This window comes from Notamacropus eugenii, chromosome 4 (assembly GCF_028372415.1).
Source record: "Notamacropus eugenii isolate mMacEug1 chromosome 4, mMacEug1.pri_v2, whole genome shotgun sequence".
NCBI lineage: Eukaryota > Metazoa > Chordata > Mammalia > Diprotodontia > Macropodidae > Notamacropus > Notamacropus eugenii.
The window spans coordinates 176362379-176386977 of NC_092875.1; the positions used below are offsets into that span (position 1 = coordinate 176362379).

Genomic DNA, 24599 nt, shown 5'->3' on the forward strand with positions numbered 1-24599 from the left:
GAGGCTGGATTTGAACTCAGGTCTTCCTGACTCCAGACACTATGCTCCCTCCACTGTACCAGCTAACTGCCTCAATAAACCACAGGAAAGTTCACCAAAAGTATGAAGGGTCTTTTTTGTCATTACATGGATACCAAATGTGCACCCAAATTTTCTTTTGGTTAATTCTCACTCTAGCTATGTGACAGTTCATCTTTTTGCTCTGGCCATATTTATTGTTCTGTGTAGTTACTCATGTGTAAGGTATTCTATAGCTAGGTGGTTCAGTGAATAGAGCACTGGACCTGGAGTCAGGAAGACTCATTTCCTTGAGTTCAAATCTGGCCTCAGGTACTTACTAGCTGAATGACTCTGAACAAGTCACTCAATGCTGTTTGCCTCAGTTTCCTCAACTGTAAAATGAGCTGGAGAAGGAAATGGCAAACCACTCCAGGAGCTCTGCCAAGAAAACTCCAATTGGAGTCATGAAGAACTGGACAAAACTGAAAAACAACTGAACAAATGTAAGCCCTGAGGATGCAAAGAAAATCAAAAACATCCCTTGTTCTCAAGGAGCTTATATTCCCACTGGAGTGACAACTCGCAAATAACTAGGTCTGTATAGGACATGTATGGAGTAAGTAAGTGGAAGGTCCTCACAGAAGAAAAGTCCAACTTCTGGGTTGGAAAGAAGTGATGGGGGATGGGATGGGCCTTCTGTGTAGGGAAAGATTTGAGCTGAGATTTGAAGGATTCCAGGGAGGCTAGAAGATGGAGGTGAAGGAGGGAGAGCATTCCAGGCATGGGGGAACAGGCAGTAGTAGAGAGAGAGCACTATGCATGAGGGGCAGCAAGGAGATAGAACTGTAGCTTAATGGAACAATTTACTTATAACTAGATCTTAAGAGTGTATGGAGGGGACCTGAATTAAAGAAGCCTGAAAAGGTAGGAAGGGGGCAGGTTATGACAAGCTTTAAATGCTCAGCAGAGGACTTTAGATTTAATCCTAGAGGCAATGAAGTTTTATTAAGCTGGGGAGAGGGCACCATGGTCAGACCATACTTCAGAAAGATCACTTTGAGAACTGAGTTATAGGATGGATTGGAAGGAGAAGGGATTTGAGACAGGGAGATCAACCTGAAAGCTATTGTAGTAGCTAAGGGTGAGGTCCTGAACTAAAGTGATATCTCTGTGACTAGAAAGAGGCTTGTGAGAGATGCTGTGAAGGTAGATTTGGCAATGGATCAGATGTGTAAGGTAGAAGAGTGAGGCATCTCATTGAGATGACGAGCCTTGGTGACTAGGAAGATAGTATCTTTTGGGAATTATCTTCATAGAGATGATAGTTGAACTGATGGGATCACCAAGTAAGATAATAAGGAGGGGAAAGAAATGAGGGTCTGGGACAGAGCCTTGGGGGACACCCCTGTATATGACTCAGATGAAGAAACAGCAGAGAATAGGAAGGAATGATAAAAAAAAATAGAACCAGCTTTTAGCTCTGTCATGAAAACTTTGAGAGGAGAGAGTATTTGGGAGGAGAAAATGAACAACAGTTATTGTCTTTAATACCTTACTGAGCTACCTGTACTGATCATGTGCAGGTCTGTAAGGAAGAGGTGATGAATGGAGGAGGGCCCAAGAGGTTGTCTCGAAGGATGTCCAGGTCAGCACATAGACAGACTAGGGAGCTAACTATACACTGTGATCAGAAAAATTTGATAAGGATATCTCTTAAATCTCTCCCACCACCAACCTAGTATGGCACTTGTCTTCCTCTTTTACCTGCCCTAAAAGTTACATTGGAGTCCCCTTGCTGAGTTAGAAAACAAAGGCAGAGGTATAATCCAGTGGTGGGAAACCTGTGGCCTAGAGGGCATATGTGGCCTTCTAGGTCCTCAAGTGCAGACTTTTGACTGAATACAAGTTTTACAGAACAAATCCTTTTATTAAAGAGATCTGTTCTTGAAGTCTGGATGCAGTCAAAAGGCTGTACTTGAGGACCTAGAGGCTCACATATGGACTTGAGGCCCCCATTTCCTATCCCTGGCATAATCTCTAGAAGGCCATTATAAAAATTCATGTTGTCCTTGCCTTAATTTGTTAGCATAAATATTTCATTAGTCAGTTGAAGATATAGAGGAGGGGGGAAGGGAGAAGAGGGGAGACTACTAAATAGGAATGTTTCAATTTGGGAGATAGCCTGGGGACACACACAAAACAAGCGCTAGGTTGGGAGGAGAGGTAGGGCAGCCTTGTAGAGGTTACCAGACAGACAGTGAGGAGTAGGGAAAGAACCAGGAAGCCTCTAAGCTAGAGAACATTGGCCCACACTGTATTTTATCTTGGAAAGAGTTCTGGATTTGGACTGTCTCTACCATTTAACATGTATACCATAGATAATATGCTGAACCTTTCTGGTATTAGTAGCTAAATTTAAATTAATCTAAATTTAAATTTAGCCTAGGGTATTTACCCTAGGGTCTATAAATATATTTTAAAATATTTTGTTAATTCTATTTTTTTATGAAATCTATTTTTATGAAATCTAACATTTTATTTTTCCTCCACATTACGTGTAAAAGCAATTTTAACATTCTTTTTTTTCAGATTTTGAGTTCCAAATTCTCTCCTTCCTCATTAATTCTATTTCAACATAATAGTTTCTTATATCTTCTATTTTGTGCATTTACAAATGTTTTTCTGAGAAGAGGCCTTCAGGTTTCACCAGACCATCAAAGGGGTCCATGGCACAAAAAAAAAAAAAAAGATTAAGAACCCCTAGAATAGATGATCTCCAAGGTCTCCTAAGGCCTGTGTTGGAACTCCTAACCTAGGCACTTGAGAAGGGGAAAGACTTGCAGGATATAGGTGTTTGTGGTGGAAGCTGTGTGAGATCTATCAGATGTAAAGTGGGAGGAGAAGAATAGAGGGGAAAAACTAAGAGTTGGGGGCTGTTGCAATGAAGGTGCAAGATTTCTTTATGTATATGTTTGTGTGTATAACTGGAGGAAGAGATACAGAGTGTTGAATGCCTAAAATTCATCAATCTACCATTTTATCAAGTCCTGGTGGGCCCTTACAGCAACTACTTTGGTTTGTTTTAATTCCATACTATACATTCAGAGACTTTACACCGCAAATCTCTCTTTAAAGTGTTTCTCAAATTGTCACTCTGTCTGCTGAGGTCAGATCGCTTCTTTCAGCACAGCCTCTCGGCTTCGCTCCTCCTCAGCTTACCCCAGCCCTTAAAATGAACCAGGCTATGTTTTATTCATAGTAATTCTCTGCAGCTAGTTCAGTGATTCCTTCTTTCTACACTGCCAAATGAGCTCTCCCTGATCCTGGGAGTTAATGCTGCTCTGGCAGCCATTTGAGTCATCTGTAGCAGAGAAAATGGAGCACTCCTCATCTTCAGATGAGCGTCTACCTTCTCATCACCCCAATCTAAATGTCTTCACAATGGTGGTTTACCTTTATTGCTTGCAGAGTATAACCTTAAGGGTAAAGACGATACTTGCTTGGAAATCCCATATCTGTTCAATGCATGATAACAGCTAAAATTATGTCCCATTTCCCCTTGTAAATGTCATTGTAAATAACCTTTAAGTTGGGACACCTGGGAAATTATCATTGTGTGTTTTTTTTTTCCTCCTCTTCTAAACCTATTGGACTGAGAGGTCACAAGATACAATATTTCTCTGGTATCTTAATGAACTAATCTATAGAGCATGATGTTGAACAGATTATGCAGACTCCTGTCAGCCATCTTGTTATGGTCAATGAGAGGCAGCAGATGGATGAGGAGATGGAAAATGGTCCCATGTCCACTGTTCCCACTTTGCTCACATTTCTAACTGATGGTGATAAATTGACAATGAATAACAGTGAAAGCAGCACCATCTTTAGATTCAAAGGAAAACAGATAGAAAAGCAAATCATTATAACAATCCTCTCACTATCATTTGCAACGGAAAGGTATTATGTCTGAAATACATTCATTGGAGCAAATCCAGACACTAAATTGTGGTCTTTTCTTATTGTTAGGAAATGAATAATGGTTGATACCAGGAATTGTGCCTGCTCAGTATCCCTCCTTACCTTGTTTCCTTCAAGACTCAGTTGAAATACCACCTCCTACAAATATAAAACATTTTCTTATCTCCCTAGTTCCTAATCCCCCCAGTTATCATTTACATGTTTTATATCTATTTTACATGCATCCATATATAGACATGTTGTCTTTTCTATCAATCAACATTTATTACGAAGAAGACACTGTGCTAAAGATTTGGGGTATAAAGATAGAAAAAGCAGAGTTCTTACTTTCAAGGAGCTCACGTTCTAATAGGGGGAGGGGACTGTTTCACTTTTGCCTATATATTTACAGCACCTGGCACATAGTAGGCACTTAAATAGATACTTGTTGATGGGTTGATCTAAAAACAAACAGCATCAGTAAAAATCAGACATTTTTACTCATGATGCTGAACCGAGAGAAAGAAAGACAGAAAGTTTGGACTGAGTTTCCTTGCTGTGATTATGAACCATCAAATCTACTATTTCTTAGCAAATGTCATTGAAGGTACAACTCACCACACTGAGTCCTTTGTAAGTTTGGGATTTATTTTCCCATCTTCATCCAGGAATATGTCCATTTGCAAATTGGCATTATTATCATGGGCTGAGAAATAATTGGTGACAACTCTTGCAGGTATTCCAAGGCAACGAAAAACTAGAAAAAGAAGCAAACAAACTTGGACTAACCTTCTGAAATTACCATCAGACATTGATAAACACAAACAGGAAAAAATCCTACTTGATAAAAATAGTAGTGTAGTATCATAATAAAGAGTTTTACTATATGGTTTTTCCTCAAAATATTCCACTAAAGAAGGAATAAAATTATCTATTGATATGCAGCAGGTCTGGTTTCAGGAACTGGACGAATAGAGCTAATCCAAAGAAAGTTGAGCTAAGTGGACACCTCTGGCTTCATAGACTGCCATTTTCAGGGCTAGAATGGTCCCCAAAACTCTTCTTACACAACTTCCTCATCTTATAGCTCAGAAAACCTTATATTTGTGACTTATCCTGTTCAACAATCTTAAAAATAAACTCATAGAAGAGTCAGGGCTAAAAAATTTTCTCTTCTTCCCCTCCTTCCAGAGTAGAGGGACCAATTACAGGAGCAGTGGGAGATAAAGTTGGATAGGTCAGATGGGACCAGTTGATGGAGGACCTAGAATATTAAGTTGTATTTATGATTACTATTATTACCACTACTACTACCACTACCACCACCACCACCACCACCACCACCACCACCACCACCACCACCACCACCACCACCACCATCACTACTACTACTACTACTACCACCACTAGTCCTACCACTACTACTACTACCATCTAACATTTATATAGCCCTTACCACATGCCAGGCACTATGCTAAGTGCTTATCTCATTTGCTCCTTTCAAAAACCATGTGATGTAGATGCTATTAGAATCCCTGTTTATAGATGAGGAAACTGAGGCAGACAGAATTTGCCCAGGGTCACTCAGTTCTTAAATGTCTGAGGTTGGATTTCACCTTGGGTCTTCTTGACTTCAGGCCCAGATCTCCGTACACTTCACCACCTAGCTGCCCCAGACAGTTAGATGGTAAGCTCCTTGAGGGCAGGGACTGTCTATTGCTTTTTTTTTTGTATCCCCAGCACTTAGCAGAGTGCCTGGCACATTGTAGGTGCTTAATAAATGTTTAATAAATTGAATACAATTGTAATGTAATGAAAACACCATGTGAGGAACAAAGGATCATAGATTTAGAGCTAGAAGGTATGTGGGAGGTTATCTAGACCAACTCCTTCATTGTGAAGAAAATTATGTGATATTACACGACAGGATGAAACTGAATAGTCTAATAACAGAATCCCGACCACTGTTAGAAGGTGTCAGTGCTAGTAACACAAAAATAATTCTCATTCTACATTATTTTAAGTATTATTTATTTAATAATTTGATTAGATATTATTACATTATAATTAATAAACATTTTAATCATATTAAACAGGCTTTGTGATATGCTAATGAGACCTATCTTTGAGAATGAAGGAAAGCTAAATTTAGGAATTAGGGTTTTATAGGGCAGAAATTCAGTTGTTTTTTCATCTTTGGCTGGAATTCTCTCTGGTGCCTCTCTGTAGAGGGTGACACCAAAGATTCATTTTAATTGCTTGATAATAAATTACTCAGATGCATCTTTTGCCATATGTACCTATTGATTAAACTTAATTCAAATGCCCTCCCTGGCTACCAGGACTTGAGCTATCAGGGCTCATTGAAAATAATTCAGCTGACAATTTTAAGATTAATGACTGAGCTTGGTTCTTTCTTTTGAGATTGGTTAGCATATTTAACCAATGGCTGTCCAACCCCATTCAATAGGATAACCTTGGAAGTCTGTAATGGAGGACAGTGTCAGCTGTCAGCCTCCTTAAATGACTTAATCCATAACACCCAAATAGTGAGAGAGGTTGCCTCTTCCTTCTTACTTACCTCTTCACCTCTAATTGAGCTATAGTGGCTTTAAAAGCTAATGTTGTAGACTCTTTTATTCTACTCCTTGAGCCTTCCTCTGAGTTAAGCCATGTTCAAAATAAGAAAGACTCCACGAGTGTCAGTCAAACTCATAATTGTTATTGGGGGGAAGGTTGAATTTAGGGTTCTAGCCTCCATTTCTTCTTCCTTCTTTGTGGTACCCCCTATTATAGGGTACTTTACCTCCACAACAAGTGCTTGAGGGCCCTCTAGATTTCTCTCCATACCTCATACTAAAACATGCTCATGGGAAAAAATTTGATCATTTCATTCACAGTAATCTATAGATGACTGATAAAGATGAAAGTGTTATCATAGTTTGCATTTTCAAAGTCAATATCACAAAGCAAAGACATTATGGTGGAATTTCAGGCATGAGGGGGAGGTGGGAAAAATGAGGGGGGAAGGATAGGATTATATTCTAGGCCTTGCTGAAATAATTTCCCACAGCTCCTAGGCTACCCTATTCTTAAGAGTATTGTACTTGAAGGTAAAGGGCCTTGAGTCTGGTCATTTCCAGTTGGCATATTTCCATGGATCCTAATTTCAAGGGATTAGCAACAGTCCATGTGGAATAAAGAGAGACAGGGAAAATACAGCAGTCAACTAATGACATTTCTCTTTATATCCAGAAAACTTCTTAACATATATAATTCATCTATAGGTCACTAGATATTTCCACCCATCTAGCCTGCCTAGGAATAGGACTTTGAGGTCATCAGATTAAAGAGTCCATATAAAAGAGGTATTTTTTTCCTGTAAATTTATTGACCAATTCTTTGATAGTCACAATCTTTGATTGCAAGTAGATCATGGTATTGTCATATGTTGCCTTGCCAGTGAGTATAAAAAAAGTCACTAACTGAAAAAAGAAAATCCATTTGACTCCCTATCCCTTGAAAATTTGGCTTTCCTCATTTATAAAAATAAAAATGAATCAATAAATAAAATTAAATCAGTATTAAAAAAAAATAGAGATCTTTCAGAAATGTTCCCTAGCCTTAGATTGCTGGTTTTCTCCAAGGCTACGTATATAGTAGAGAAATGAAAATTCATTTCCAACTCATTGACTTTTATAGCAACCTTATCAACCTCTCAACTAACATGCAGTGAAAGAAATATATTTTCTATACATTTCTTTGGGACTTTACAAAAAAGAAAAAGCAATATCTATGCTAAAGTTATGCAAACATCATTTTTAAATGGTACACAGGGAACTAAAAAGAATTCTTTTCTGCCTCTATCTGTTCTCCCATAGAGAAAACATAACAGCAGATAGGACAGCGGGAGGGAAGTAGGGAGACATGGATTATGCTTGAGGTTATACTACCTAATTGCTCAGGGACCTTAGGCAATTCATTTAACCTATTTCTCCCTGTTTAGAATAAAGTCATCACTACCTGCCACCGCCCTTCCTATAGCAAGGGAAAAGAATTAACTGGATAAATCATCAACCCCTGCCCCACGTTTCCCCTAGGAAGGCTAGGAGACACTTCGTTTCGTGGTATTTGAGTATTTGTGTTTGAAACCTCTTTTTAAAAATTTGTAGTTTCAGAGATAAAAAAGGGTATGACTTTTTATAACCACATTCCCATTTCGTGTTCTCTTTGAATTCTTCAGATGTATACATGTATAGAGAGTTGGGCTTTAAACAGGTCAGTGTAATCTTTGTGTAAAGAATTCTAAGACCGAAGAAACCTAGGTGCATAGCTGGTATTTTCATTCTGTATTGACTATATCCTCAAATATTCACTACAGGAATGCTGTGGGAACATCACTGGGAAACTAGGTTCCAAATGAAATGCTTTATGATGAAAAATTTTTTTCTGGTCTGAACCTTTTATTTTATTGGGCAGCTAGATGGCACAGTGGATAGAGTACCAAAAGTTAAAGTCCAGCCTCAGACACTTATTAGTTGTGTGATCTTGGGCAAATTGATTAACCCTGTTTGCCTCAGCTTTCTCATCTGTAAAATGAGCTGGAAAAGGAAATGGCAAACTATTCCAATATCTTTGCTAAGAAAATCTCAAAAAGGGTGACAAAGAGTTGGATACAACTGAAAAATGAGTAAACAAATTGTTTCATTGGTGATGTGAATTCTTTGGTATGGAGAAGCCCTCCAGTGATGCGACCAGAAACTCATCTGTAACTTACAGCCTTAGAGATTTGCCTTGGGGAATTGAAAGGTCAAATAACTTGCCCATGGTCTCATAGCTAGTGTCAGTGTAAGGGTAAGACTTGAAGGCAAGAATTCTTTACTCTAAGGCTAGCTCTCTATCTGCTGGAAGGGACTTCTATGAAATTCTTCTTTACCCTTTAAATAATTGTAAGTTCTCTAGAAAGTCTCACTTGGATACTTACAAGTGTTGAGGACACCAGCAAAAACCCAGCACTGACCATACTGTACTGGATTCCCAGAACTATGATATTCTAACAGAATGTCAACACTCCCAGTCCAGGAAGAAGGAGGAACTCCATAGGCATATATATTGTCCCAGGATCCAACAACAACTCCTTGATCATCTTTGGCATTGATCTATATGAAGGATAGAAGGGGAAGGAAGGAAGAAAACATGTTGAGATTAGCATTTTGTCAGGGGGTAAAATATACTTGAACTAGTAAATGAACTCCAATATACTCTTATCTTCTTAGATTCATCCCATATGCCATTGACACTGAACCCTTGGGGGCTAATGTACAAACCCCTTTCTTCGACCATCTTTTCCCACTTTTGAAGTTCAGGCTATTTATATTTATCATCCAATTCAAAGCCTATTGGCTCTTATCTATATACCCTTACAAGATATTTTCCTTCGTAACAGCTAGCATTTATATAGTCTCTTCCTAGTATTCTTACATTTAATTAATTATAAACTTAATCAAATTGAGAAAGTTAGATGGCACAGTTCTAGACCTGGAGTCAGAAAGACCCGAATTCAAATGTAACCTCAGACAATTACTAACTGTATGACTTTTGGCAAGTCATTTAACCTCTGCCTACATTAGTTTCCGTATCTATAAAATGGAGATAATAGTAATAATAATTATAACTTTCTAGGGTTGTGAGGACAAAATGAGATAATATATGGAATAATATATAAACTTCATCAAGACTTTTGGGACACCCTGTATTTGAACATGCTTTTCAAGTTCTTAGCTAAATAAAAACAAATATACAAAACAAGGATTAATATTTTAACAATATCTTAAACAAATAACCAACCAGGCATGGTGGAGATTACACATCTATAATCTTTGCTACCAGGATGTCTGGGGCTAGTGAATCCTTTGATCTCTGGAGTTCTGAGCTTCAGTACATAGGGCTAAGCCAACAGGACACCCATACTAAGTCTGGCATCAATATGAGAAGTCACCACACTGCCTAAGGAGGAGTGAACAGACATAGGTTGGAAATGGATCAGGTAGTGGGATTAGACCCTTTAGTGGCCACTTTCCTTCCTGCCTGGGCAAGACAGGGGGATCTAGTCTTAAAACAAAACAAACAAAGGGAGAAGTGGACAAATTTACAAAAGAAAAAAAAAACAAAGCAAAAAACAAAACCCCAAAACAAAGAAATTGCTTTTGTTTTGTGTTTCCCTGAAAACAGGCTTGAAATTCTGTTACTTTGTGCCCATCCTTCCTTCATTCTTTCTCTTTAAAAAAAGTTCATAGGATCATAGGTTTATATGGAGAAACTAAAACATTACCTAATACACTGTGTTACTAGGTGTCATAGTGGATAGAGAGCTGGACTCTCTGGTCACAGAGAACTGAGTTCAAAATCTACCTCAGACACTAGTTTAGTTGACCCTGAATGAATAATCTCTCTCAGTCTCAGTTTCCTCACCTGTAAAATAAGGATAATAATGGCATCCATCCCACAGGACTGTTGTGAGAAGCAAAGTACATAAAGTATTTTGTGATTTTAAAACACTCTCTAAATGTTAATTATTACTATTATCACACCATTCCCATGATTTCCCTCTATGTCACCTCATACAGGCTTCTGATATTCTCATATGCTTCATATGTATTGCTTTTCATGGCACCATAATATTATATTGCATTAATATAGCATCATCTATTTAGCTTATCTCCAAATGTTGGGCATATGATTTTCCAAAGCAGCAGTAAATATATTTCCTTTATAGCTGTGTCCTCCTCCCCCTTTTTATACTATATTTTGGAATCCTAGCAACAGAATTCCTGGGTTGAAAATTATGATGAGTTTTGTGACTTTTGATGCCAGATCTGAACTAAAACATTACCCTTCCTGCAAGTAAGGCTGCTTCCAGGCTCTCCCATCTGTAGATTCATCAGCTGCTAGAAGAATCTTTCTAATACACAGTTCTGACCATGTCATTCCTCTATTCAAGAACCCTCAAAAGCTCCTTTGTGAGAGTACGGGATAAAACACAAGCAACTCAGCCTTACATTGAATGTCTTCCACAATATGGCACCCGTCCACCCAGCTAGATTTACCTCGCATTTCTTCCCTGTACAAACTTTACCTCCCAGTCAAACTAGATGATTGACTTCTTTGTTATTGTGCATTTTCCTTCCTCCATGCATTCATTCATCCATTTAGGCTATGCTCCATGCTCAGTATATATCCCTTCCTCACCTTCACCTGTTCATAGCCTTCTTTTCTTTCAAGATTAAATCCAGGTACTATTTCCTCTGCTTTCCTTATCACTCCATTTTAGAGAACTTTCAGGTGTCTCAAATTTGCTTAGACCACTTACAACGCACCTATTCTTTACTCTTGTCTCATACATATTTGTCTATATACCATATCTTCCTTGTTTGGCAGTGCGTTCCTTGGAGGACACAGTTATTTTTCATCTTGTGGAAAACTCAGGTGTTTCTGACTCTAGGCCCAACAACTCTATCCACTGCGCCACTAAGCTGTGCCTAATTAACTATGAGCAAATCACCTAGCTAGGTGGCCCAGTGGATAAGGTGTCAGGCCTGGCATCAGAAAGATGCATCTTCTGAGTTCAAATCTGGCCTCCAACACTTACAAGCTCTGTGGCCATGGGCAAGTCACTTCACCCTGTTTGCCTCAGTTTCCCCATCTGTAAAATGAACTGGAGAAGGAAATGGCAAACCATTCTAGTATCTTTGCCAAGAAAATCCAAAATGGAGTCACAGTCACACAAGACTAAATAACAACAAGTCACCTAGCCTTTCTGAACAAATTCCTTTTGTGTTGGAAACACTTATGCTTATACTGTGTGTGTGCATAAATATATATAATATGTGTGTGTACACATACACATATATCTCTGTATGTATACATGTATGCATATACATGTATGTGTGTATTTGTACATGTATACAATACATATACTCATGTGCATATGCATACATACATATATAAAACCCATATATGTGTATATACATAACCTTTTTTGTAAAATACTATGCAAAAAAGTATTCTTTTTCCCCATGTGATTGAATGTGTAATTTTCAAGATAATATTAGAATCACTGCTTTACAATTAATTCATAACTTTGACATGGAACTAAAAGCATCTAAAAACATAAGCTTTCATAAAAAATAACACCTAGTCAGATGAAGATTAGGAGATTTCAATGACTGAGAGATTTTTAAAAGCTCTCTCAATGACCATATATAACAGAAATATTTTGGTATAGGGAACTTCAGGACAAAATGCTAACATTTTGCCCAAAACAATTTCTTTCTGACAAATCCTGGTTTCAGAGTATTGGTAAAGTAAAAGTGTATGGACCAAATGACTTCCTACTAAAGTTGGCCAGAGTTGGCAATGAAATACTCATGGCATATAACCTTTCTTGTATATTTTTTCCAAGATAGGTTAGAAAACTAACAATCCTTCTTACTCTCTTTCCTCCCCTGTTACAAATGAGATTATGTATGTAAAAACATTTTCTAAGCAGCAAAAATTTTATACATAATTTAAGGGATTATTAGTGTTGTACTTTTAAATAGTGGTAAATTCTTAAAATCTAAATATTAATTGTAAATTCTTTAAATGACTATCAGATGGAATTTCAATGAAATCTCACATATTTGTTATTTGAATCATAAAGTTTTAGAGCTAGAAGGAACCTAAAAAAACCTAGTGATCTGGTTTAACTATTTAAAATATCAAATTCTATCCTATTCCTACTCAATTTCATTAATGTAATTTTTAGTTGCAAGCCTATTTTGATAATTATAAATTAGACCAATCAAATATTTATTGAGTGCCGACTATACCTAAAACCCTTAGAGTGATAAAAATAATTCTAAAATAAGGCCATTGCCTTCAAAGATCTTGCAATCCAGTAAAGAGGTAAGGTGATAAACGAGAACAGCTAAATGAGAAGTATAGATCACAAGGGTCATTGAAGGTCAGTGGCCTTGGAGATAGTAGGTAATCACAGAAAGATTCACAGAAAAAGGAGGATTTGAGTTGGAACTAGAAGGATGGGAAAGATTTAGATTGGGTCAAAGAGGCAGGGTTTTTGGTGGTAGTTGTGAATTTTGTAAGTTAGTTGAATGTTGTATAAAAAGGTGCAGGAAAGTATATAGGACATTTGGAGAATAATAAGTAGGTTCATTTGGTTGGAATAGAACAGGAAATCATTGGTATTCAAATAAGAATAATTTTTTTTTCTTATCCAAGTTCATGGACCCCTTGAAATCTCTCCACAGATGTTCAAGGTGACTGAGGAACCCCTGTCATAGAGAGTTTATCAAGAGTACTAGTGAGAAAAAAATCAATCAACAGACATTTATTTTTCTCCTACTATGTGCTAGACCCAGGAGACCACAAAGACAAAAGCGAATAATTGTTGCCTTTGGAGATCAAAAAGTAGATTGGTTCTATTATGAGGTCATGGAAACATCTAAAGTAAAACCAACCCTCCCCTGTTTTTTGGAAAGGGGAAGTTAGTACAATATGACTTCCAACATTGCCTGAGTAGTCTCACAAGCTTCAAATATTAGTGCCCTTTCCGAATGAGGCCAGGGCATCTGGTCAAAGAGAAGCTTTGTCTGATATTTTAAGCTCCTCAGTACAAACACCCTAAATCACACATGAAGAATTTTTATTCTTATTCTTAGGGGCATACTTTTTAAGTTTCTTTCATTTTGTGACTGGCAATGGCCAATTGTTCTGATGCTAACTTCTCCTTTCTCCTGTCTTCATTGCTTTCATCTTTCCTAAAATGGCCAGTCTTCCTTAAAGTCACATTGAATGCCAGTTCTGAATATTAGTTACCCTTCTTAGCAAACTTAGGGAGATGTTGCCCCGGGAGCATATAAATGAGAGGATATGAAAAATATCAGATGGAAAACACCTAAGGCTAGAAAGCATAGTCTTCTTGAGTCAGGTTTCAAAAGCTTTTAGATTTGGGGCAAAGTGTCTACTGAAAGGTAGGATGCACTTATAACAGTGGTGGCAATCCTCTAAGGCACCGATTTTAATGAGTCCTCTCCACAGGGACATTATAATTCCCCATTTAGACTCGCCAGGACTCTTTTATTTGAAACTATATTTATTCATTGCAAAACAAAGGAGAGAATAGGGTACTACACTAATCATTTGAACAGGCCTAGAGAGTTGAGCATTTTGGGAGAACAATTTGATTTGGCCCATCTACCACAGCTGAATTAAGTGAGTAATTGCAAACCCATCCTTTTGAGAACAGCCATGAAATGAGTGGATTGTAGAATGTTTAAATCCTTTTAACTGTCTTCATAATCCATAACCTTCATGGTCATTCTTGCTGCTGAATTGATTATGTAGCAATATGCATCTATTGTTAAGAAGGTCAAAATGATAGGGCACACTATGCCCTTGTCATATGGAGTACATAGACAATATGTTGTCTGGTACTCCAATTATCACCTCCCTTGTCATTCAGAAATATGAGAGTCCACACCAGGTAATGCGACAAAAAGTGTGCTAATGATTGATTTTTTAAAAGATGGTCATTAATTAGCACAACTTTTTTTTATAGCAGCAAGCTGAACCCAATCATTTGAGGCCATAGGGAAGAGTATTTTTAAAAATCTCTTTCTACTCCAGACCTTTTAATTATGTTAATACTGGATGGTTCCCCTGTTGCTAGATAAATCACAACTCTCATTTAAAAGTATTTGGCTGGATTAGCTACTGTTTTCTAATTAGAAAATCGACTTCCAAAGAGCCCAGAGATTGAAAGTGATATGTCTTTCCTGACAGACCCAAAGGGTTAAGGTGATATCCACCTCCTTAACCAGAGAGGTCTATCTGGGGGAGTAACACTTCAAGGACATGCTGTTCCTTCTCCTTGCAAATGCTAACTATCTGAATGATTAGCTGTGAAGGGTTCAATGTGTCATCACACAATCACCCTTGATCTTGGGTTTGCCTTGGCAGCTTGTGAGCTCTGGAACTGTCCAGATGAGATTCAGAAAACCGTTGTAGAGTGGACTTTCAAGTCTACCTAAAAGTAGAACAGATCTCTAGGGGAAACAGGAAATGAAGCCAGTCTCTAACAGTAACAATAATAATAATCTAGCACATATAATGCTTTAAGATTTGCAAAGAGATTTATAATGTTATCTCATTCTATCTTCTCAGGGGGAGTCTCATCTGCCCAAGATAATCTCTCTTTTCCTTTCCCTTTTTGAAGCTTGTGTTACTCTCAGTATTTATTTATTCAGTATTTATTGTTGTTTTTCATGCCTACTATTGTCCTAGTACAGGGAACTCCGGGAAATAGAAACCCCCTTCACTGACACAGATCAGCAACTCTACAAGACAGAGGGTAATAGATTCAAGGTTGGAGTAGGAGTCAGGAAGGACCTGGGTTCAAGTCTTACCTCTGACATCTAGTAACTGAGCATCGTGGGTAAGTCACTTGAACTCTCAGAGCCTTAGGCAACTCTTTAAGAATACAGGTTATTACAGAACTTAGGAATGTGACTAGATAATCCTAGGAAATATTAAGTCAGGTACTGTGTGTGTTCATCCTTTGTTGCCGAAGAAGACCATGCCATCAGAGAAATGATGACACGACTTGCACTTGACTTTGTTTTGAGTGAGAGAGGACTGTGCAGGTCACCAGCCTCACTTTTCCTCCAGAGCCATCTGAATCCAGTAACCAGATATTCATCAGGATGATTGGAGATGACCCAGGATGAGGCAATTGGGGTTAAGTGACTTGCCCAAAGTCACACAGCTAGTGAATGTCAAGTGTCTGAGGTGAGATTTGAACTCAGATCCTCCTGACTCCTGCACTGGTGCTCTATCCACTGCACCATCTAGCTGTCCCTAAGTCAGGTATACTAAAAGGGCAATGCCCTATTACACAAGTCTAATAGAAATCTTTAGGAGGCCAGATACACACACACACACACACACATACACACATGTAGCCAAGTCTAACAGAACTATATACTTGGTCCAATTCATTTCTTTGGAGCCATTTTTCTGGTATACACTCTAGGACCAATGTTTCCAAGCTCTTCCCATGTAGTGCCATGACATACATTGATGTTTCATTACCAGACGAAATCATTCAATCAACAATGATGATGATGGTGATGGTAATGATGATGGTAACTGACACATATTTCAAAGTACTTTACAAATATTATTTCATTTGATCCTTTAAAAATACTATTTATATCAGCATTATCTAATTAGATACATTTCAGTTGCAATTCAATATAGACCAAGTGACTACTAGATTATAAATTTCTGGAAGTCAAGGTCCACATTTCATTTATCTTTGAATCTCTCCTAACATAGTGTTATATGCATCAGACAGTGAATGTTTTTGAACCAGATGAATGGAAGACATGATGTGACATGAACAGAAACATACTACCAATTGAAAGAGAAGTTACAATTATCATTAAAATTTTTTTCAGCCTATAGATATCCATAAAATACAACCATTTGGAAGTTGGTCATATAAAACATTAATCTAATAGATCCTCTTAAGACTTACATATTCCATTTCTTAATACATTCACTTGTAATATGTAAAATGTAAACATTTAAAAGTATTTTTATGTGAGTATGAAATATCTTTTATGAGATTACTTTCTAGCTATATTTTAAAAATTAGTGTGTTCTTTATAACCATGTTTTTAGAAGGTATGTTCTGGAATGACACCACTATCCTTCCAGTAACCCATGTTCACACCTTTGGAGCCATTTTCTATTCCTCACCCCACATGTCCAATCAGTTGCTAACTCATTCCTATTTCCCCAACATTTTCCACATCTGTATTCTTCTCCCCACACATATGGTTATCAACCTAGTTCAAGCCCTCTTCACCTCTTGACTTTTTCCATAGTCTCCTATGGTTTCTCTAAATCAAGTTCCTCTTCTGTCCAATCAGTCCTTCACAGAGTCCCCAAGCTGATTTTCCCTAAAGTATGAATTTAACCATGTCACCCTCCTACTAAAAAACTCTTTTTATTGTTGTTGTTCAGTTGATTTTCAGTCACATCTGACTCTTTGTGATCCCATTGTGGTTTTCTTGGAAGATGGTTTGCCATTTTCTTCTCCAGCTCATTTTACAAATGAGAAAAGTGAAACAAATTGGATTATGTGACTTGCCCAAGGTCACACAACTAGTCTGAGGCCAGATTTGAACTCAGTTCTTCTGGGCTCCAGGGCCAGCTCTCTAGTGGCTCGCTATTACTCCTGTCTATAGTTCACTACACATTCCTCTGTCAGGCATTTAAAGTCTTTCACAACCTGACTCTAAGTGACTTTTCTAGTCTTATCATGTTACAACCTTTCATACATTCCACAGTCTAGCCAAACTGGCCTTCCTGCTGCTTTGCTCCCAAATGACCCACCATTAATCATCTTCCAGGTCTTTGTACAGGTTTTCCCACCACTTGAACTCACCACCTGCTTTTATCTCTTAGAATCCCTTGCTTCCTCCAAAGCTCAGCTCTAGCATCATCTTCTGCAGGTAGCTTTTTCCATATTCCCCCAGCTGCTAGTGTCATCATTCCTCAAATTATTAAATATTTTTAGTATTGATTTGGTATGTATTTTTAATATACTTATACATGCACATGTTGCCTTCTTGATAGAATGTATTCTCCTTCATGGCAAAGACTATTTCTCTTTTTTCTCTGTATCCCCAGGATCTAGCACATAGCAGGTGCTTTAAAAGCACTTGTTGATTGATTGCTAGTCAATTCTTCTGGCTCACAATTTTACTTAGGGTATCCCTATTAGCAAGCACACACTAAAAAAATAAGGCATTTCCAAGGACCTAAAACATTTCCAAAGGACTCATGATGCAAAATGCCATCCACATCCAGAGTCAGAACACAGAATGAAGCAGACTATTTTCTCTTCTGTTATGTTTTGTTTTGGTTTTTCTCATGGTTTCTCCCATTCATTTTAATTCTTCTATGCAACATGACTAATTTGAAAATGTGTTTAATAAGAATGTATGTGGGGGAGGAGCCAAGATGGCGGAGTAGAAAGACGCACATACACATAGCTCCGAACCCATAACCCATAGAACAACTACAAAGAAGTAACTCACGGCGAATTCTGCACCCAGAGGCCACAGAACATTGGAGCGAGGGAGATTTCTGTTCCGGAGAGACCTGCAAACCTCTTGCAAAAGGTCCTTCGCGCTGTGGACTGGGCGCTGGGACTGGGAGCTGAGGGCAGCCCTGCCGCGGCCGCGGCACTGAGAGGAAAAGATCCGAGCAGGCTTCAGGGACGGAATCTCCAGTGGCCACGTGGGTCCCTCCACCCACAGAGGGACCTGCAAACCTCTTGCAAAAGGTCCATCGCGCTGCAGGCGTGGAGCCCAGCCCAGACCTGCCACGGCCGCGGCACCAAGGAAAGCAGATCCCAGCAGGCTTCAGGGACGGGATCTCCAGCGGCCGCACAAGTCCCTTCACCCACAGGTGACGGGGTTGGTGAGAGACTCTCTTTGGCGGGTCGAGGGGGGAGTGGGGTGCCCCCATGGCTCGGGCCCCCTCGGGAGGCAGAAGCTGAGGGGCGGCGGCAGACCAGGGCTCCCCAAACAGGCAGGAGCCTGGATCCATTGTTGAAGGTCTGTGCATAAACTCCCTGAGGGAACTGAGCCTGAGAGGAGGCCCTGCCCCCACCTGAGCATCTGAACTTAATCTCACACTGAATAGCAGCCCTGCCCCCACCCAAAGCCCTGAGGCTGGAAGCAGCATTTGAATCTCAGACCCCAAACGCTGGCTGGGAGGATCAGGAGGCAAGGTGGGTGTGAGGACAATATTCAGAGGTCAAGTCACTGGCTGGGAAAATGCCCAGAAAAGGGAAAAGAAATAAGACTATAGAAGGTTACTTTCTTGGTGAACAGGCATTTCCTCCCTTCCTTTCTGATGAGGAAGAACAATGCTTACCATCAGGCAAAGACACAGAAATCAAGGCTTCTGTGTCCCAGCCCACTCAATGGGCTCAGGCCATGGAAGAGCTCAAAAAGAATTTTGAAAATCAAGTTAGAGAGGTGGAGGAAAAGCTGGCAAGAGAAATGAGAGACATGAAGTCAAAGCATGAACAGCAGATCAGCTCCCTGCTAAAGGAGACCCAAAAAAATGTTGAAGAAAAGAACACCTTGAAAACTAGCCTAACTCAATTGGCAAAAGAGGTTCAAAAAGCCAATGAGGAGAAGAATGCTTTCAAAAGCAGAATTAGCCAAATGGAAAAGGAGATTCAAAAGCTCACTGAAGAAAATAGTTCTTTCAAAATTAGAATGGCACAGATGGAGGCTAAGGACTTTATGAGAAAGCAAGAAATCACAGAACAAAGCCAGAAGAATGGAAAAATGGAAGATAATGTGAAATATCTCATTGGAAAAACAACTGACCTGGAAAATAGAGCCAGGAGAGACAATTTAAAAATTATGGGACTACCTGAAAGCCATGATCAAAAGAAGAGCCTAGACATCATCTTTCATGAAATTATCAAGGAAAACTGCCCTGAGATTCTAGAACCAGAGGGCAAAATAAATATTCAAGGAATCCACAGAACACCACATGAAAGAGATCCAAAAAGAGAAACTCCTAGGAACATTGTGGCCAAATTCCAGAGTTCCTAGGTCAAGGAGAAAATATTGCAAGCAGCTAGAAAGAAACAATTCAAGTATGGTGGAAATACAATCAGGATAACACAAGATCTAGCAGCCTCTACATTAAGGGATCGAAGGGCATGGAATAGGATATTCCAGAAGTCAAAGGAACTAGGACTAAAACCAAGAATCACCTACCCAGCAAAACTGAGTATAATACTTCAGGGGAAAAATTGGTCTTTCAATGAAATAGAGGATTTTCAAGCATTCTTGATGAAAAGACCAGAGCTGAAAAGAAAATTTGACTTTCAAACACAAGAATGAAGAGAACCATGAAAAGGTGAACAGCAAAGAGAAGTCATAAGGGACTTACTAAAGTTGAACTGTTTACATTCCTACATGGAAAGACAATATTTGTAACTCTTGAAACATTTCAGTATCTGGGTACTGGGTGGGATTACACACACACACACATGCACACACGCACACATACATAGAGACAGAGTGCACAGAGTGAATTGAAGAGGATGGGATCATATCTTTAAAAAAAATGAAATCAAGCAGTGAGAGAGAAAGATATTGGGAGGAGAAAGGGAGAAATTGAATGGGGCAAATTATCTCTCATAAAAGAGGCAAGCAAAAGACTCATTAGTGGAGGGATAAAGAGGGGAGGTAAGAGAAAAACATGAAGTCTACTCTCATCACATTCCACTAAAGGAAAGAATAAAATGCACACTCATTTTGGTATGAAAACCTATCTCACAATACAGGAAAGTGGGGGACAAGGGGACAAGCAGGGTGGGGGGGATGATAGAAGGGAGGGAATGGGGAGGAGAGTGCAATTCGAGGTCGACAGTCATGGGGAGGGATAGGATCAAAAGAGAATAGAAGTAATGGGGGACAGGATAGGATGGAGGGAAATATAGTTAGTCCTATACAACACAACTATTATGGAAGTCATTAGCAAAACTACACAGATTTGGCCTATATTGAATTGCTTGCCTTCCAAAGGGAAGGGGTGGAGAGGGAGGGAGGTAAAGAAGTTGGAACTCAAAGTGTTAGGATCAACTGTCGAGTAATGTTCTTGCCACTAGGAAATAAGAAATACAGGTAAAGGGGTATAGAAAGCTATCTGGCCCTACAGGACAAAAGAGAAGACGGAGACAAGGGCGGAGAGGGATGATAGAAGAGAAAGCAGATTGGTCATGGGGCAATTAGAATGCTTGGTGTTTGGGGGGGAGGGGATAAAAGGGGAGAAAATTTGTAACCCAAAATTTTGTGAAAATGAATGTTAAAAGTTAAATAAATAAATTAATTAATTAATTTAAAAAAAAAAAAAGAATGTATGTGTAGAACCCATATAAGATTGCATGCCATCTCAGGGAGGGTTGGGGAGAAAATTTGAAATTTGTGAAAGTGATTGTTGAAAACTGAAAACAAGCTAATTATGAAAAAAATTATATCAGAAAAAAAATAAGGCATTTCCCCCATAGTTTCTCCCTAACCCTGGCTCTTCATCCTGGCCCCTTTGGGGTATGATAATAAAGATTACAAGGAAATGCATGCAGGCCTACTATGTGGTAATTCTACATTCAAGGGCAAGGGTTAAACACCTACTCTGAGGCTTACAATAGTGCATTCTTCTTTCTCCCCTTTAGGAATGGAGAGAATGGTTATAATCAGACAAATTTTTAGGTTATTTATATAAATAGGTAATTCACTCTGCCTCTAACCATATTGTCCTCATTTGGACAATCATTTATCAAACTGATAGGAAATAACAATTAAAGTGAAAGTAGATATGGAAAGAGAGAGGGAGAGTCTGAAGGAAGGAGGTAAGAAGGAAGGAGAAGAATTGAGATGGAAGGAAAGGTAAATTGCATAAAGCTATCACACCACATTCTAAAGGGCAAGAAGTGTCTTGCTCTGCTTCTATCCATTAGCTACAGGATGCCTGTCCCAGGAGATCAGAACAACAGCCAACTTCACGGTAGGGAGGGAGCGCTGAAAATCATATTCCCATGCTTCAGAAATAGACTGTGATTACAAAATAGACGTAGTATTGAAACCTCATTCCAGGAAGCAATTCTGAAAACATGGACACTGAGATTGACTGTGATTATTGCATTCAAGAGATGGCTTGTAATAAATGTTAGTATTTCTGTTAAAAATACAAGGAGTGAAACCATAAGAAATTTAACCTTTGTAATTGAGAAACCCAGCTGTTTAACCATAGATGGAAGCATTGTTACTTTGAGGTAAAAGCCATTTTACCTCAAGAAAAAAGCCTCTCTATTTGGAATAAGGGTTGGTTTGCTCTGATATTGCTGAGAGGCAAGTGTGTGTGAGAAATCTTTTCTCTTTTGGAAAAAAAAAATCCACAGTTCAACAAAGTCAACAAACATTAACCACCTACTTTGTGCACTGGGAATTCAAAGACGAAAAATGTCACTGTTCTTGCCCTCAAGGCGCTTACTATTAGTAATGGGATGAGGCATGTGTATAGATATAATGTAATATGAGTTGGAATGAGGGAAGAGCTCAGGAGAGGTCGATGGATGTGTGGTAGGTCAGGGGCAGTGTTGTCTTCTTTGAGTGGATCAGAGAAAGGCAGATGGAAAAGGACCCAGTCAAAAAATGGAGGGATTTCAATAGGTGGAGAAATGAGGAGAGTCTATTGCAAAGAAAGATGACAACACATAAAATAAATAAGTGAAGGAGTAGTTAGTCTAAGAATGGAGACTAGTTCTAGACACTAGACACCAGACACTAGAATGCATAAAGTTTAAAGAATAAGCTAAAAACAAATTTTAGCCTTCTATGCAATGAGTTTTCAGTTTAGATAAAGGATTTTGAACAGGGAAGTAACGTGATGAGACTTGTCTTTGCCTTTCTTTTTAATTAATTGTATCCCCAGTGTTTAGCATAGTGCCTGGCACACAGTAGGCACTTAATAAATGTTTAGTGGATTGAACTTGGGAGTGCAATGTCACAGAAGTCAATATAAAGTTATAAAAGAGGAGAGAATGAGGTCAAAGAATGGGAGAATTGGGTACAAGTCATTAGATTTGGCATTTGGACTTAGAGCAATTCTAGTGAAGTGGTCTGAATGGAAATGAGAATTTAGGGGTTTTAAGTGATAGGGCAGCTGGGTGGTGCAGTGGATAAAGTACTAAGCCTGGAGTAAGGAAGACCTGAGTTCCAATGTGGCCTCAGATACTTACTAGCTGTGTGACCCTGGGCAAGTCACTTCACCCTGTCTGTCTCAATTTTCTGATCTGTAAAATGAGCTGAAGAAGGAAATGACAAACCATTTTAGTTATATTTTTGCCAGATGGAGTCACCAAGATTTGGATAACACTGCAAAAAATGACTGAAAAAATTGCCTCAAGTAAGTTGATTCAAGTCTAGGCCTTATTTTTTTCCTCTATAAAGTTATGGGGTTGAGTTAGAGATTAACTTAGAGATTAACTAGTATTTCAACTCCTTCCAGTGTCTTTGCCAAGGGAATTCCAAAAGGGGTCATGAAGAGTCCGACGCAACTGATACAACTGAGTGACAAAAATGGTAGGTGACTGATAAAAAATTGAAGGCAGAGGTTAGACTACTTCTAGAAACTTACCATTGAAGAGGAGAGGAGAGAACAGACAGTAATAGCTCAAGGAACTAGAAGGTTCAGAAGAAGGGCATTTTTAGGACAGAGGAAATCTAAGCACGTTTGTAGATGAATGGGTCAATGGAGAGGGAGATATCCAAGATCAGCAGGGAGATAGCTGATGGATCAAGGACACAGAGAACTTGTAAAGGTATAGGATTTAGGTTCTCGGTTATGAAGCTGCCTTTGCAGTTGGATAAAAAGAGCAAGATATGGAAGAAGACAGAAATGTTTTATGGAATGAAGAAAGGGAGTTGTGCAGGAGCTAAAATTGGACAACATTGATCTTTCCTATAAAGTAGGCATTGAGGTCATTTATTGATAGTAAGGCAGTGGAGATAGAGTTGGTTGGTTGGGTGACATGGAGCCAATTAGAGGTCAATAAAAAGATTTTCATGCAATATAAAGGGCCAAACTGAAGTTATATAACATAAATTCATGGTGGACTTGGTCAGATTGGTTTACTATCTCTAACACAACTTTACATGGCTCTGTATGGTGATGACCCAGGGCTAGGAATATTAGCAAGGTATGAACATTGGAACAATAAGGGTAAAAGGCATTAATGCTGGAGTAGTGTGTAGTTGGACAGAGGGCAAGAAAAAAAAGAAGTGAGTTTTGTCATAAATCTTTAGTACTGAGGGTATCCTTTTCTGGAAGAAGGAAGAGAAAATGTTGGGCTTTCCACCCTGCCTCCCCATCCCCCTCCCAAAGATCTAAGAGCAAAGTTTATGGCCAATTTCCATTGTTTCAGCAAAGATTGCTGAAACTTCAATTCTATAATGGATCTGCAGGCTCATAAAGATGGGTTCTCTTCCTATATGTGTAAATTCTCTTTCAATTCTGAGTAAATCTTTCCCACGCTTCCCAAAAGTCTTCCATAAATGATCCACCCATATCTTAGAGTTATTCCTTTAAGCCAGGAGGTCTTATCCCTTTTTGTGTCATCATGGACTCCTAAGCAGAATCATATTTTAAATGTAAAAAAATAAAATATATAGAATTATAAAAAAAATCAATCATACTGAAATATAGTTATCAAATTATCATTAAAAATAAGATCACAGATCAAGATAAGAATGTTTGCTCTCAATCTTTTGAATATTCCATGAATACTAGTATAGAATTTAATCTATCTGTTAACCTTATCTTCACTTCATGAATAATCAGCTTCATTTTCTGATCCTATATCTCTGGGATGATATAGTTTGTGCTCTTTGGGGGCATGCCTACGTAAAAACTCCTTCCAATAATAGTAGGAATAAAGCTACTGTCCTGGGCATGCTTCATAAGCTTTAACATTTAGATTA

At 38.6% G+C, this 24599-nt stretch overlaps 1 protein-coding gene across 2 annotated transcripts in view; it reads right to left on the minus strand.

Annotated features, from left to right (window-relative positions):
* Positions 1 to 24599, minus strand: part of F13A1 (coagulation factor XIII A chain) — a 192715-nt gene that overhangs the window by 60466 nt on the left and 107650 nt on the right. Inside the window, exons 7-9 of one of the 2 annotated variants that reach the window (XM_072603741.1) lie at positions 18126 to 18275; positions 8942 to 9116; positions 4576 to 4714 (exon numbers count right to left, since the gene is read on the minus strand). In XM_072603741.1, coding sequence (XP_072459842.1) covers positions 4576 to 4714; positions 8942 to 9116; positions 18126 to 18275 — 464 coding nt within the window. The remainder of the gene's footprint in view (positions 1 to 4575; positions 4715 to 8941; positions 9117 to 18125; positions 18276 to 24599) is intronic. The other variant, XM_072603742.1, reaches the window with a different exon arrangement.